This window comes from Eucyclogobius newberryi, unplaced genomic scaffold, assembly GCF_026437365.1.
Source record: "Eucyclogobius newberryi isolate DKJ021-1_F unplaced genomic scaffold, fEucNew1.0.hap1 SCAF_367, whole genome shotgun sequence".
Classification (NCBI taxonomy): domain Eukaryota; kingdom Metazoa; phylum Chordata; class Actinopteri; order Gobiiformes; family Gobiidae; genus Eucyclogobius; species Eucyclogobius newberryi.
Window position 1 is genome coordinate 1 of NW_027316020.1, and position 13,674 is coordinate 13,674.

The 13,674-nt window shown below is 48.7% G+C and overlaps 1 protein-coding gene across 1 annotated transcript in view; it reads left to right on the forward strand.

The window, feature by feature from the left end:
• Window positions 1-48: 48 nt before the first annotated feature.
• LOC140376545 (titin-like) overlaps window positions 49-13,674 on the forward strand; it is a gene marked incomplete at its 5' end in the record, with an annotated part of 74,229 nt that continues 60,603 nt past the window's right edge. Inside the window, 8 exons of the mRNA XM_072462023.1 lie at window positions 49-236; window positions 2,469-2,843; window positions 2,938-3,117; window positions 3,336-3,506; window positions 3,648-3,821; window positions 4,776-8,351; window positions 12,029-12,307; window positions 13,044-13,601. Coding sequence (XP_072318124.1) covers window positions 49-236; window positions 2,469-2,843; window positions 2,938-3,117; window positions 3,336-3,506; window positions 3,648-3,821; window positions 4,776-8,351; window positions 12,029-12,307; window positions 13,044-13,601 — 5,501 coding nt within the window. The remainder of the gene's footprint in view (window positions 237-2,468; window positions 2,844-2,937; window positions 3,118-3,335; window positions 3,507-3,647; window positions 3,822-4,775; window positions 8,352-12,028; window positions 12,308-13,043; window positions 13,602-13,674) is intronic.

The window sequence follows — 13,674 nt, forward strand, 5'->3', positions numbered from 1 at the left end:
CTCTTCGGGGGACGAAGCCCGGTTCCAATGCTCCTTCGTGGGCTTCAGCTCCGTGGAGTGGGATCACAACGGCAATGGGCTGGACCCAGATTCAGACCGGGTCCTGTTCTTCAAAAGCGGTCAGAGCCTGAGTCTGATGATCGCCGCGGCGACTCGGGAGGACCAGGGCGTTTACCGATGCACGGCGGCCAACGCCAAAGGCACGAGCTCAGCATCGGCTCGACTCACGCTGCAAGGTCAAAGTCTGCTGTTTGTGTTGTGTTCCCTCTGACCTCCTCTTCACCTTCGCCTCCTCATCACCTCCTCATCACCTCCTCATCACCTCGTCTGCTCCTCCACCATCACCTCGTCTGCTCCATCAAACCACCATCTCTGTGTTTCCACGTCCTTGTCCGTCACTTCAGGGCCTTGTCCATGTCTGTGTTCAGTCTTTGTCCATGGCATCCTCCCATCTCACTGTAACCAAGTGTAACTAACCATTCTCCAAAAAACAAACATGCTCAGCAAGTCAGAAGGATTTAGATTAGATTTGTTAAGAAATGAGTGAAGTTTGTGAGTTTCTCAGTCGCCGAGTTCTGGACCTGGATCCAGAGCCACGAGCTTCACCAGAGGAAAACAATGCATTAAGGGGTTAGCTAACCCTAACCATCACAGAGACATATAGTAGAGGCACCAGCAGGAGGCCGGTCCATGTTTAGTCCTGACTCTGGCACCAGCAGGAGGCCGGTCCATGTTTAGTCCTGACTCTGGCACCAGCAGGAGGCCGGTCCATGTTTAGTCCTGACTCTGGCACCAGCAGGAGGCCGGTCCATGTTTAGTCCTGACTCTGGGACCAGCAGGAGGCCGGTCCATGTTTAGTCCTGACTCTGGCACCAGCAGGAGGCCGCTCCATGTTTAGTCCTGACTCTGGCACCAGCAGGAGGCCGGTCCATGTTTAGTCCTGACTCTGGCACCAGCAGGAGGCCGGTCCATGTTTAGTCCTGACTCTGGCACCAGCAGGAGGCCAGTCCATGTTTAGTCCTGACTCTGGCACCAGCAGGAGGCCGGTCCATGTTTAGTCCTGACTCTGGCACCAGCAGGAGGCCAGTCCATGTTTAGTCCTGACTCTGGCACCAGCAGGAGGCCGCTCCATGTTTAGTCCTGACTCTGGCACCAGCAGGAGGCCGGTCCATGTTTAGTCCTGACTCTGGCACCAGCAGGAGGCCGGTCCATGTTTAGTCCTGACTCTGGCACCAGCAGGAGGCCGGTCCATGTTTAGTCCTGACTCTGGCACCAGCAGGAGGCCGGTCCATGTTTAGTCCTGACTCTGGCACCAGCAGGAGGCCGGTCCATGTTTAGTCCTGACTCTGGCACCAGCAGGAGGCCGGTCCATGTTTAGTCCTGACTCTGGCACCAGCAGGAGGCCGGTCCATGTTTAGTCCTGACTCTGGCACCAGCAGGAGGCCAGTCCATGTTTAGTCCTGACTCTGGCACCAGCAGGAGGCCGGTCCATGTTTAGTCCTGACTCTGGCACCAGCAGGAGGCCAGTCCATGTTTAGTCCTGACTCTGGCACCAGCAGGAGGCCGCTCCATGTTTAGTCCTGACTCTGGCACCAGCAGGAGGCCGGTCCATGTTTAGTCCTGACTCTGGCACCAGCAGGAGGCCGGTCCATGTTTAGTCCTGACTCTGGCACCAGCAGGAGGCCGCTCCGTGTTTAGTCCTGACTCTGGCACCAGCAGGAGGCCGCTCCATGTTTAGTCCTGACTCTGGCACCAGCAGGAGGCCGCTCCATGTTTAGTCCTGAATCTGGCACCAGCAGGAGGCCGGTCCATGTTTAGTCCTGACTCTGGCACCAGCAGGAGGCCGGTCCATGTTTAGTCCTGACTCTGGCACCAGCAGGAGGCCGGTCCATGTTTAGTCCTGACTCTGGCACCAGCAGGAGGCCGGTCCATGTTTAGTCCTGACTCTGGCACCAGCAGGAGGCCGCTCCGTGTTTAGTCCTGACTCTGGCACCAGCAGGAGGCCGGTCCATGTTTAGTCCTGACTCTGGCACCAGCAGGAGGCCGCTCCATGTTTAGTCCTGACTCTGGCACCAGCAGGAGGCCCTGAGGTCCCTGAGGTCCTCACAATCCGAGATGGTTAATATGGCACTAACATGTGACTTTAAACTCATCACCCTCAAACCAATGTGTGTCTCTCATCACTCTGTGTCTCTGGTGTTAAACCCTGGTGTTGTTTCTGCTGTTCCCCTTGTAGTGTCTCCCCCTGGTGTTAGACCCTGGTGTTGTTTCTGCTGTTCCCCTGGTAGTGTCTCCCCCTGGTGTTAAACCCTGGTGTTGTTTCTGCTGTTCCCCTTGTAGTGTCTCCCCCTGGTGTTAGACCCTGGTGTTGTTTCTGCTGTTCCCCTGGTAGTGTCTCCCCCTGGTGTTAACCCTCTGTACTACCGTCCTGTCTGGCCCTGACTGACTTCTAACTTTATCCCACCCAGATTTACGACCAACCCTCTCGTCAGAAACTCCCATTTCTGCCGATTCTGTTCCCCAAACTATCCCCAAAGTCTCCTCTGTACAAACCGGGGCTGTGTGGGAATCTAACCCACAACCAGAGCCCAAACCAGATCCGGACCTGGACCACGTCTGCCGTCTGGAGGAGACCCTGCAGACTCGGCTGTTCTTCCCTGATTTCAAGCCTCCGTTTGGGGCAGACTTTGTGCTGCGAGCGCCCCTGGAGCTGCTGTGGCGCTCAGGGAAGCTCGCCACCAAACCAGCCACGTTCATGCTCTGGTTTTACAACCGCCTCAACCTGGAAGACTTTTACTCTAAGACAAACGCAGCGGCCACAGTCCAGAGCGTTTGGCCTAAAGGTTGGGATCTGCATGCTTTTGGCTCATTTAGGAACTCTTTTTTCCCACAAAACCTTCACCAGTTAAAGTCCAGATGCTGAATCACGCTGAGCAGAAACAGAAGCAGAGCAAAGCATGGCAGACTTCACCGCACCTGCCCCGCCCGAAGCTCCGCCCGAAGCCCTGCCCGAACCCGAGGAGACGAGACCAGAGCGTCAGCTGAGAACAGAGAATATGGGATCGAACGCTCCGAATCAGATTCTGAGGTTTTCACAGGATAAACAGAGACACGAAAGTATAAACGCCGTCTAAATGAAATGATCCAGTAAAACGTTCTGTCTTCAGCTGTCCTCAGAGCCGGGGTCCCTGGTTCTGTCCTCAGCCTCGGTCCCTGGTTCTGTCCTCAGAGCCGAGGTCCCTGGTTCTGTCCTCAGAGCCTCGGTCCCTGGTTCTGTCCTCAGAGCCTCGGTCCCTGGGTCTGTCCTCAGCCTCGGTCCCTGGTTCTGTCCTCAGAGCCGGGGTCCCTGGGTCTGTCCTCAGCCTCGGTCCCTGGTTCTGTCCTCAGAGCCTCGGTCCCTGGGTCTGTCCTCAGCCTCGGTCCCTGGTTTTGTCCTCAGCCTCGGTCCCTGGTTCTGTCCTCAGAGCCAGAGTCCCTGGTTCTGTCCTCAGAGCCTCGGTCCCTGGGTCTGTCCTCAGCCTCGGTCCCTGGTTTTGTCCTCAGCCTCGGTCCCTGGTTCTGTCCTCAGAGCCAGAGTCCCTGGTTTTGTCCTCAGAGCCTTGGTCCCTGGGTCTGTCCTCAGCCTCGGTCCCTGGTTCTGTCCTCAGCCTCGGTCCCGTCTCGTCTCCTCTGCTTCACTTGGGGCTGGTTCACAACTAACTTTGTCCTGCAGCAGAATAAAAGCGTTTTCTGCTTTGACCTGGATTTGAAGCTGGTTTTCTGTGTTTTGACAGTGACTGAAGCGGGAGACAAAGCGTCCACTAAGACCACAGAGGACAAAGGTAAAGTCAAACCACTCCAAAGGTTCTTAGGATTTACCTTTTGTCCTTTTAAGTTTGAGAAACACGATGAAGATTGTTCCACAGGATGTTTCTCACACATGAAGAGCAGGTTTGATAGAAAACTGTGTACAAATACAAATACTTTCATGTTTGTATAAATGATATACAGTATATCGTCATATATTACTCTATTGATTACAAACCATTTCTATAACTAATTATAATTCTAATTTTACTTCAGATCATATTTTTAAACTACTTATATTTAGAACAGGTTTTACTGGGTTTTTCTGTGACAACATACCGTATGTTCCAGACTATAAATCGCACCTTTTTTCATCGTTTTGGCCGGCTTGTTTTGGGTATTTATACTTATACTTATACTTGTACTTGTACTCTGGAGCGACTTATGTGATTGTATTTGTTATTTTCACTTCAGTGCAGCTCATATGTGTTTTTTTATTATGCATTTTTTGGCTGCTGCGACTTATAGTCCGGAAAATACGGTAATGTCAAAATGTGATATTGTGACAGACGTAGTTTGATGATACAAGACATTTGAGCAGCACAATAAATGTCCAGTTGGACAAACATGAAAGGTGTTAAAATCAGAAGCTTCTGGATGAGTGTCAATCACGCGACACTGATACAACTCATGTTCTCATCGATGCTGTGGATCACTTGTACTTCTCTACATGTCTTGCAGGTATTGTTCTGTATTGTAAAGTAAAAGTACTTGAGAGAGTTATCTTTTGCATTCTGCCTGAAGGTTTTGAGTTCAAGCCCCAGCTTTGACCAAACTATATTTAATAACTCCAAATCTGTGTGAAATACTTTGACTCAAGTAGATTTAGTATGTGCTACTTTCACTTGAGTAGTTTTTTTGGCCCATGATGTATATGTACTTGTACTTAAGTAACAGCAGTGCTTCTTCCTCCACTTTTGTCCCGTCAGCGACCGTGTCCGAGCCGACGCTCTCAGACAAACACGACCCTCGGCTCAAACCCAGACGCTTACACTTCACCTCTTCTCTGGATCGAAAGCCAGAGAAACCGTCTTTCCTCTGCGAACTCTCCCGAAACGTCTTTGCCAACGTTGGCGAATCGTTCACGTTAACGCTCCGTGCGTCCGGCTTCCCCAAACCGACCGCGCAGTGGTTCCACGATGGAACCAACATTAGCTCGTCGTCTCTTTACGAATTCACCCACGAAAAAGAGGAATTCTGCCTTGTGATCCGTGAAATACAGCAGGAGCACAAAGGCGAATACTCATGCACGCTTAGCAACAGACTTGGCAAAGCTACGTGCACGTCATATTTAAAGGTGGAGGTGAAAGAGCCGGGAATACCACCGTTGTTCACCAAAAGGCTTCAGAAGGTGCAGGTTTCCGAAGGAGCAGAGGCCTTGTTTGGTTATGTTGTAATAGGAAAACCTCTCCCTGAAGTGAAATGGTTCAGAGGAAACTTCCAGCTTCAGCCGAGCGCGTTCAACGTCATCGTGACAAACGCGGACGGCAGCGGCTTTTTCAGCATTAAAACCTCAAAAGCCAATGACAGTGGCGTTTACGTTTGCAAGGCCGTTAACTCTTTTGGCGAGGCGTCCTGTAGTGCCGAGCTCCTGGTCCTGGTAAAGAGAAGCTCTGGTCTGAAAATCTCTCTCACGGAGCAAAGCGAAACACGAACAAGCCGTGAACGATCCGACCAAATGATATACACCATCAGCACGGATGACAGGCAGATAATCCAGTGCGAGGAGGTGCAGACGATGACCGGAGTGGACGTTGTATCCGCGACGCTGCACAAGGAGATGCTAACACAACAAGCGGCAGTGCTACAGTCCCACGCCATCCAAGAGCAAGTGTCGCCAGCCCCGCCCAAACACCCACAAACCTCTTTCGCCATTCAGGGGAAACAACTGCATATGGAAACGTTTCTTTCGTCCGTTCAAGAACAGCAGAACATAATGGAGCAGCACTCAGACAGAATCCTCAGCCCGGAAATATCTGAAGTTTGTTTCATAAACGAGGAGAAATCGAAACTTATGTCGGCCACTTCAGAAGAAGTGTTCCCTTTGAGCACAGTAAGAGTCGAGCCGCTTGACCACATTGCTCAAGAAAAGCTAAAGCTCTCCACCGAAAATCACCAAATTGTGAGCAGGCCACAAGTCGAGTCCACTTTACTGATTCAAGATGAAACGCTAGGTCAAATAAACCGTCCTCTAGAGGAAAACAGCTTCAAAGTCACAGAAGGGGTAAAGATTTTGTATTCGGCTCAATCTTCAGAACAAATGCTGCTCACAGAAAGTCACACAGAGATGATACAAGACGCAGAAAAACCTACAATGGCAAACATTCAAAAAGAAAGAGTTAAAACTAAGATAGCGCCAATTAGTCAAACTAAAAGTGAGTTGTTCAAAGAGGAAGCCCTCAGAATATTCAAACCAGATCAGGAGAAAGCAGCTCAAATGAAGGATTTATGCATTAAATCAGCTGCAAATGTTGAAGAGAAATGTGAGATTCAGGCAGAACAGGAGGGGAAAGTGGAAACTCTAGAGACAGGACTGAGTTTAGAAGTTCAGAGGGAAAAAGAGAGAGGGCTAAAGCTGCAGGTTTCCTCCAAACAAGACGTGTACGAAGCAGAGGGCAGGTTTAGCCTCCAAAAACCCAATCTGGAACGAGCAACCATGAGGAAAAGCCCGGTGCTTTTGCAAACAGTGACGCAAGACGAGCAGCAAACTTTAATATGCAAGAAAACCGAGGAGATCACCAAAAAACCAAACACAGAATCTGCTCTTGTCAAGAAAGAAAGTCAGCCAAGGAAACATGGACAGTGTGTCCATTCTCCAACCGTTTTATTGAAAGAAGAAGTGATAAACGTGGGCAAAACTGAGGGATTAACTGCAACACTGAAATTGGAACAAGCTCGGAAAAAAGCAGCAATTTCCGAAGAAAGACGAGCGTTAACGGCGGAGCGCGAGGACGAGCTGAAAGTTTCCGTTTCAGGATTTACACCAGAGATTCGTACAGAGCAAAAGCCGGTTCATGTGCTTCCTGTGTCCGTTTTAGCAACGCAAATGTCAAAAGAATCTCCGTTTGATAGCGATGTAAAAGAGCAGCGAGCGTTGGTGCAAAAGGAAGAATTCGGGAACATTCTGCAGCCTCTAAACGTGACAGAAACACAGGCTTTAGAAGAAGGGCATACGGACAATATCAAAACAGAATCCGAGTTTAAATCTGTCATCAAAACTGAGCCAAAAATCCTCAAACGGCCCATTTTTATTGAGGAGAAAGCGGTCGCAACGGAAAGCTGCAAAGTTTTAGATGCGGCGGAGCAGGATTTTGCGTTTCAAATTCAAGAAGGACAGGAAGTTAGACAGTCTGTTTTACTGGAGGAAAGGCAGGTCATTTTAGGAGAGAGCTCTGTGGAAATAAGAACATTTGAGGAGACAAATGTGAGCGCGGTGCAGCAAAAGAAAGATGTTGTATTTGTGCACGAGACACAAGATTCTCCAGCGCTCCCGAAAGAGCTGCATTTTAACGTTCAAATCCCCAAAATGTCAAAAGGGAATCTGAAGTGGCAGGTGAAAGAGGCCTTGAAGTCCGCCGTGGCTCAGGAGCAGCGGCTCGTCTTAGCCGACATCGTTAATGAGATAAAACCCACCAAAATACAAGAATTGCGCGTCACCAAACAGCCCAAACACACGGCATTCTCATACCTCATCTCAACTCTGGGAAACCCAATCGAGATCGTGCTCACTTTAGACAGCGAATATCCACAAAGAGCAGAGCTGAAATCTGAACTCCAGACTGTACTTCATGCTCTGCTTTTCCACCATCAGCAAAGTTTAACCTCAGAAGAACCGCATCCAATTCAAGGCAAAAACATGCCACAAAACGCAAACAGCTCAGCGGAAATGTCAAAGAGACAAGTGCAATCGACGGTGGTGAAGGAGCTGACCGCCGGAGAGAGCGTGTCCACTTTACTCGGCCCAAATGTGCAAAAAGCCCGACTTAAAAGTGAAACAAAAATGTTCTTTCAAACCGCAATCAAAAGTGAAAATGTTCAGACCTTGGACCAGGGCGACGGCCAGGACTTTATTTCCGAGGCCGTAATGATCAGTCAAATGTCGGACGCGGTCGTAGACTTGCCCACGATCGTAGACTTGCCCACGATCGTAGACTTGCCCACGATCGAAGACTTGCCCACGATCGAAGACTTGCCCACGATCGTAGACTTGCCCACGATCGTAGACTTGCCTACGATCGTAGAGCCGCTGCAGGACGTGTTCGCAGAGGAAAACGGTGCGGCTGTTTTTAAATGTACGGTGAAAAATGCCACCGAAACAAAGTGGCTTTTGAAGGGTGAAGCGGCGACGGCGAGCCGAGGGTCGAGGAGCTCCAGACACGGAGACACGCTCTGGCTGGAGATTGTAAACGTGTCCAAACTGAGACACAGCGGAGACGTTGTTCTGGAGGCGCAGAACCAGAAGGGGAAAGCACAGACTTCAGCTCGACTGGCTGTGGTCCAGAAAGGTTCTGACCCATGAGTGACCCATGATCTAACCTCAGTCTGTGGAAACCTCACACTGAAACATGTCTTAAGATGATGAGATCTAAAGTTCAATATTATATATCCTATTATATTGTGGAAAAAAAGATTTACCAATAGAAACATGAATATAATCTCTTCTATTCAAGTGTTTATGCTTCTCTTTTTCTTCTGTTACTGACAGAAAGCTCACTCAAAGACAAGATTAATACTTATTAACTTATTCATACCTATTATCTTTTCTCTTTTTCAAATATGTCGGGCTGAGAGACAAATGTCGTGCCCTTTTTCTCCTCATTTTTAATTTGATTATATTTTTCATGAAAAATGAAATCCAGAGTAGAATTCAATACAAACACAAACTCCAAATGTACTGAACATAATTCATGTTTAAATGTTTTATTCATAAAGATAAGAAGTGTTTCATCTAACGACCACAACGATGACTTAATGACCACAACGATCACTTAACGACCACAACGATGACTTAACGACCACAACGATCACTTAACGACCACAACGATGACTTAACGACCACAACGATGACTTGACGACCACAACGATCACTTAACGACCACAACGATCACTTAACGACCACAACGATCACTTAACGACCACAACGATGACTTAACGACCACAACGATGACTTAACGACCACAACGATCACTTAACGACCACAACGATCACTTAACGACCACAACTATGACTTAACGACCACAACGATCACTTAACGACCACAACGATGACTTAACGACCACAACGATGACTTAACGACCACAACGATCACTTAACGACCACAACGATCACTTAACGACCACAACGATGACTTAACGACCACAACGATCACTTAACGACCACAACGATGACTTAACGACCACAACGATCACTTAACGACCACAACGATCACTTAACGACCACAACGATGACTTAACGACCACAACGATGACTTAACGACCACAACGATCACTTAACGACCACAACGATCACTTAACGACCACAACGATGACTTAACGACCGCAACGATCACTTAACGACCACAACGATGACTTAACGACCACAACGATCACTTAACGACCACAACGATCACTTAACGACCACAACGATCACTTAACGACCACAACGATGACTTAACGACCACAACGATCACTTAACGACCACAACGATGACTTAACGACCACAACGATGACTTAACGACCACAACGATGACTTAACGACCACAACGATGACTTAACGACCACAACGATGACTTAACGACCACAACGATCACTTAACGACCACAACCCACAACGATGACTTAACGACCACAACGATGACTTAACGACCACAACGATGACTTAACGACCACAACGATCACTTAACGACCACAACGATGACTTAACGACACAACGATCACTTAACAACCACAACGATGACTTAACGACACAACGATGACTTAATGACCACAACGATGACTTAACGACCACAACGATGACTTAACGACCACAACGATCACTTAACGACCACAACGATGACTTAACGACACAACGATGACTTAACGACCACAACGATGACTTAACGACCACAACGATGACTTAACGACCACAACGATCACTTAACGACCACAACGATCACTTAACGACCACAACGATGACTTAACGACCACAACGATGACTTAACGACTACAACGATGACTTAACGACCACGACAATCACTTAACGACCACAACGATGACTTAACGACCACAACGATGACTTAACGACCACAACGATCACTTAACGACCACGACGATGACTTAACGACCACGACGATGACTTAACGACCACGACGATCACTTAACGACCACAACGATGACTTAACGACCACAACGATCACTTAACGACCACAACGATGACTTAACGACCACAACGATGACTTAACGACCACAACGATCACTTAACGACCACAACGATGACTTAACGACACAACGATCACTTAACAACCACAACGATGACTTAACGACACAACGATGACTTAATGACCACAACGATGACTTAACGACCACAACGATGACTTAACGACCACAACGATCACTTAACGACCACAACGATGACTTAACGACACAACGATGACTTAACGACCACAACGATGACTTAACGACCACAACGATGACTTAACGACCACAACGATCACTTAACGACCACAACGATCACTTAACGACCACAACGATGACTTAACGACCACAACGATGACTTAACGACTACAACGATGACTTAACGACCACGACAATCACTTAACGACCACAACGATGACTTAACGACCACAACGATGACTTAACGACCACGACGATCACTTAACGACCACGACGATGACTTAACGACCACAACGATGACTTAACGACCACAACGATCACTTAACGACCACAACGATGACTTAACGACCACAACGATCACTTAACGACCACAACGATCACTTAACGACCACAACGATCACTTAACGACCACAACGATGACTTAACGACCACAACGATCACTTAACGACCACAACGATGACTTAACGACCACAACGATCACTTAACGACCACAACGATGACTTAACGACCACAACGATGACTTAACGACCACAACGATCACTTAACGGCCACAACGATCACTTAACGACCACAACGATGACTTAACGACCACAACGATCACTTAACGACCACAACGATGACTTAACGACCACAACGATCACTTAACGACCACAACGATCACTTAACGACCACAACGATCACTTAACGACCACAACGATGACTTAACGACCACAACGATCACTTAACGACCACAACGATCACTTAACGACCACAACGATGACTTAACGACCACAACGATGACTTAGAAGCTGCTTTTCCACTTGAATCCACACGTGACTCATGATCGAGAGTATCGACCGCTGTTGAGACCTTTCCATTCAAAACATTGTCTAAAATACACTTTATCTTCTCATTTACACAAAGTAAGACAAAGTGACACAAAGTGAGACAAAGTAAGACAAAGTGACACAAAGTGAGACAAAGTGAGACAAAGTAAGACAAAGTGAGACAAAGTGAGACAAAGTGAGACAAAGTAAGACAAAGTGAGACAAAGTGAGACAAAGTGAGACAAAGTGAGACAAAGTAAGACAAAGTAAGACAAAGTGACACAAAGTGAGACAAAGTAAGACAAAGTAAGACAAAGTGAGACAAAGTGAGACAAAGTGAGACAAAGTGAGACAAAGTGAGACAAAGTAAGACAAAGTGACACAAAGTGAGACAAAGTGAGACAAAGTGAGGTCTTCAGAGCTCTGAGGTTTCCGCCGGCTTCACATTCCATCGAGTTGTTGTTGGGTCACTCTTTTCCATCTCATCCATTCCACAGGATCCACCTGAATCTGCTCCATGTTTTCACACGTTTCCTCTCCATGTTTCTCCATGTTTCCTTGTTCACCTCCTTCAGAAGAATGGCACGTTCACAAAACTAAACCTGATCCAAAGCTTTCCACGCTCTGCTTCTGTTTTCAACTTCACAAAACCTCCTTCTTTTGAAGATATGTGGACTAGTCCAGTTTTAGTCCTGGTTTAGTTCCACAGATCTTCCTTCTTAAACATTTCCTTTCTCCACATTCTTTTCTGTCCTTTCTATTCTCTCCAACTCAAACTGACTTCACTTTGTCCTTTTCCCGTTCACAGTGAAGCCCGTTTTCCGCCACCGCATTTCGCCGGTGGAAATAAACGTTGGAAACTCTGCAAAGTTTGAGTGTGAGACGGAGGCGGCGCCGAACGTGACCTTCAAGTGGCTGAAGGACGGGAAACAGCTGAAGGAGAGCGAGCGCGTGCGCATCATCAGCCGCGTCAGCTCGTCCTCGCTCGAGCTGCTCAATGCCACCAAAGACGACTGCAGCCAGTACACGTGCCGAGCGACCAATCAGCACGGCTCGGACGAATGCTCCGCCCCCCTGCACGTCACAGGTACGACACACCTGAGACTCACTCCCGCTGGAGCTTTGATCAGAGATTTGACTGTGGGCCAGATCTGTTCTTTAGTCATTTTATCTTTGATATTTTGGTCTTGTTTCTTTTGTTCCAAACGTGTGGAAGTTAGTTTGGAGATTTGTGATTTGTTGTCATTCTGTTCAAGAGAAGCAGAGACTTTAGTTCAAGTGAACTCAGTTCTGTCTCATTGTCTTGGTTCTTATTGGTTTTATTAGAATGATGAATGTTTTGGAGCTGAACGTGACGTGAAGTCGCTCAGGCGTTGCTCCTGGTTCTGCTTCTGGTTCTGCTCCTGGTTCTGCTTCTGATTCTGCTTCTGGTTCTGCTTCTGGTTCTGCTTCTGGTTCTGCTCCTGGTTCTGCTCCTGGTTCTGCTCCTGGTTCTGCTCCTGGTTCTGCTCCTGGTTCTGCTCCTGGTTCTGCTCCAGGTTCTGCTTCTGGTTCTGCTTCTGGTTCTGCTTCTGGTTCTGCTCCTGGTTCTGCTTCTGGTTCTGCTCCTGGTTCTGCTTCTGGTTCTGCTTCTGGTTCTGCTCCTGGTTCTGCTCCTGGTTCTGCTCCTGGTTCTGCTCCTGGTTCTGCTTCTGGTTCTGCTTCTGGTTCTGCTTCTGGTTCTGCTCCTGGTTCTGCTTCTGGTTCTGCTCCTGGTTCTGCTTCTGGTTCTGCTTCTGGTTCTGCTGTTGCTTCTAACACCTCTTTCTCCTTTGACCCTGTAGAGAAATGTGCTCCGGTGTTTGTGTCTCAGCCGGACAGTCCCCAGAGCCAGTTTGTGGGCCGTCAGGTGCAGTTCACCTGTCAGATCAGAGGCTCGGTTCCCCTGTCTGTGCTCTGGTTGAAAGACCATTCACCCGCTCACGGGCAAAGCTGCTTTGAGGCTGGTAAAGCGTCTCTGGTGCTGCCCTGCGTGCAGGCGGGTGACGGCGGGCTGTACGTGTGCAGAGCCAGTAATGCTCTGGGGCAGGCTGAGTGCCAGGTGCAGCTCTGTGCCCTGGACAAGCCGCGCTTCTTCACGCCGCTGTCGCCCGTGGTGGCGGCGGTGGTTGGCGCGCCGCTGCACCTGGAATGTTGTGTGGACGAGGACCAAGGAGCGAGCGTGACCTGGAGCAGAGACGGACGCAAAGTGCACCAGTCACCCGACTGTAAACTGTCTTTCGAGGAGAAGAAGGTCACGCTCGATATTCTGAAAAGCACTCTGAAAGACTGTGGAGAATATGTGTGCACAGTGAGCAACCAGGCCGGCAGCGCCTCCTGCTGCACCAGCGTCAAAGTGCAAGGTAAGCTGTGCGCTGCAGTGCGAGCCGCGCACCGCGCGCCGCGCGCCGCTATTCTGCTTCTGTTTTTGACTGC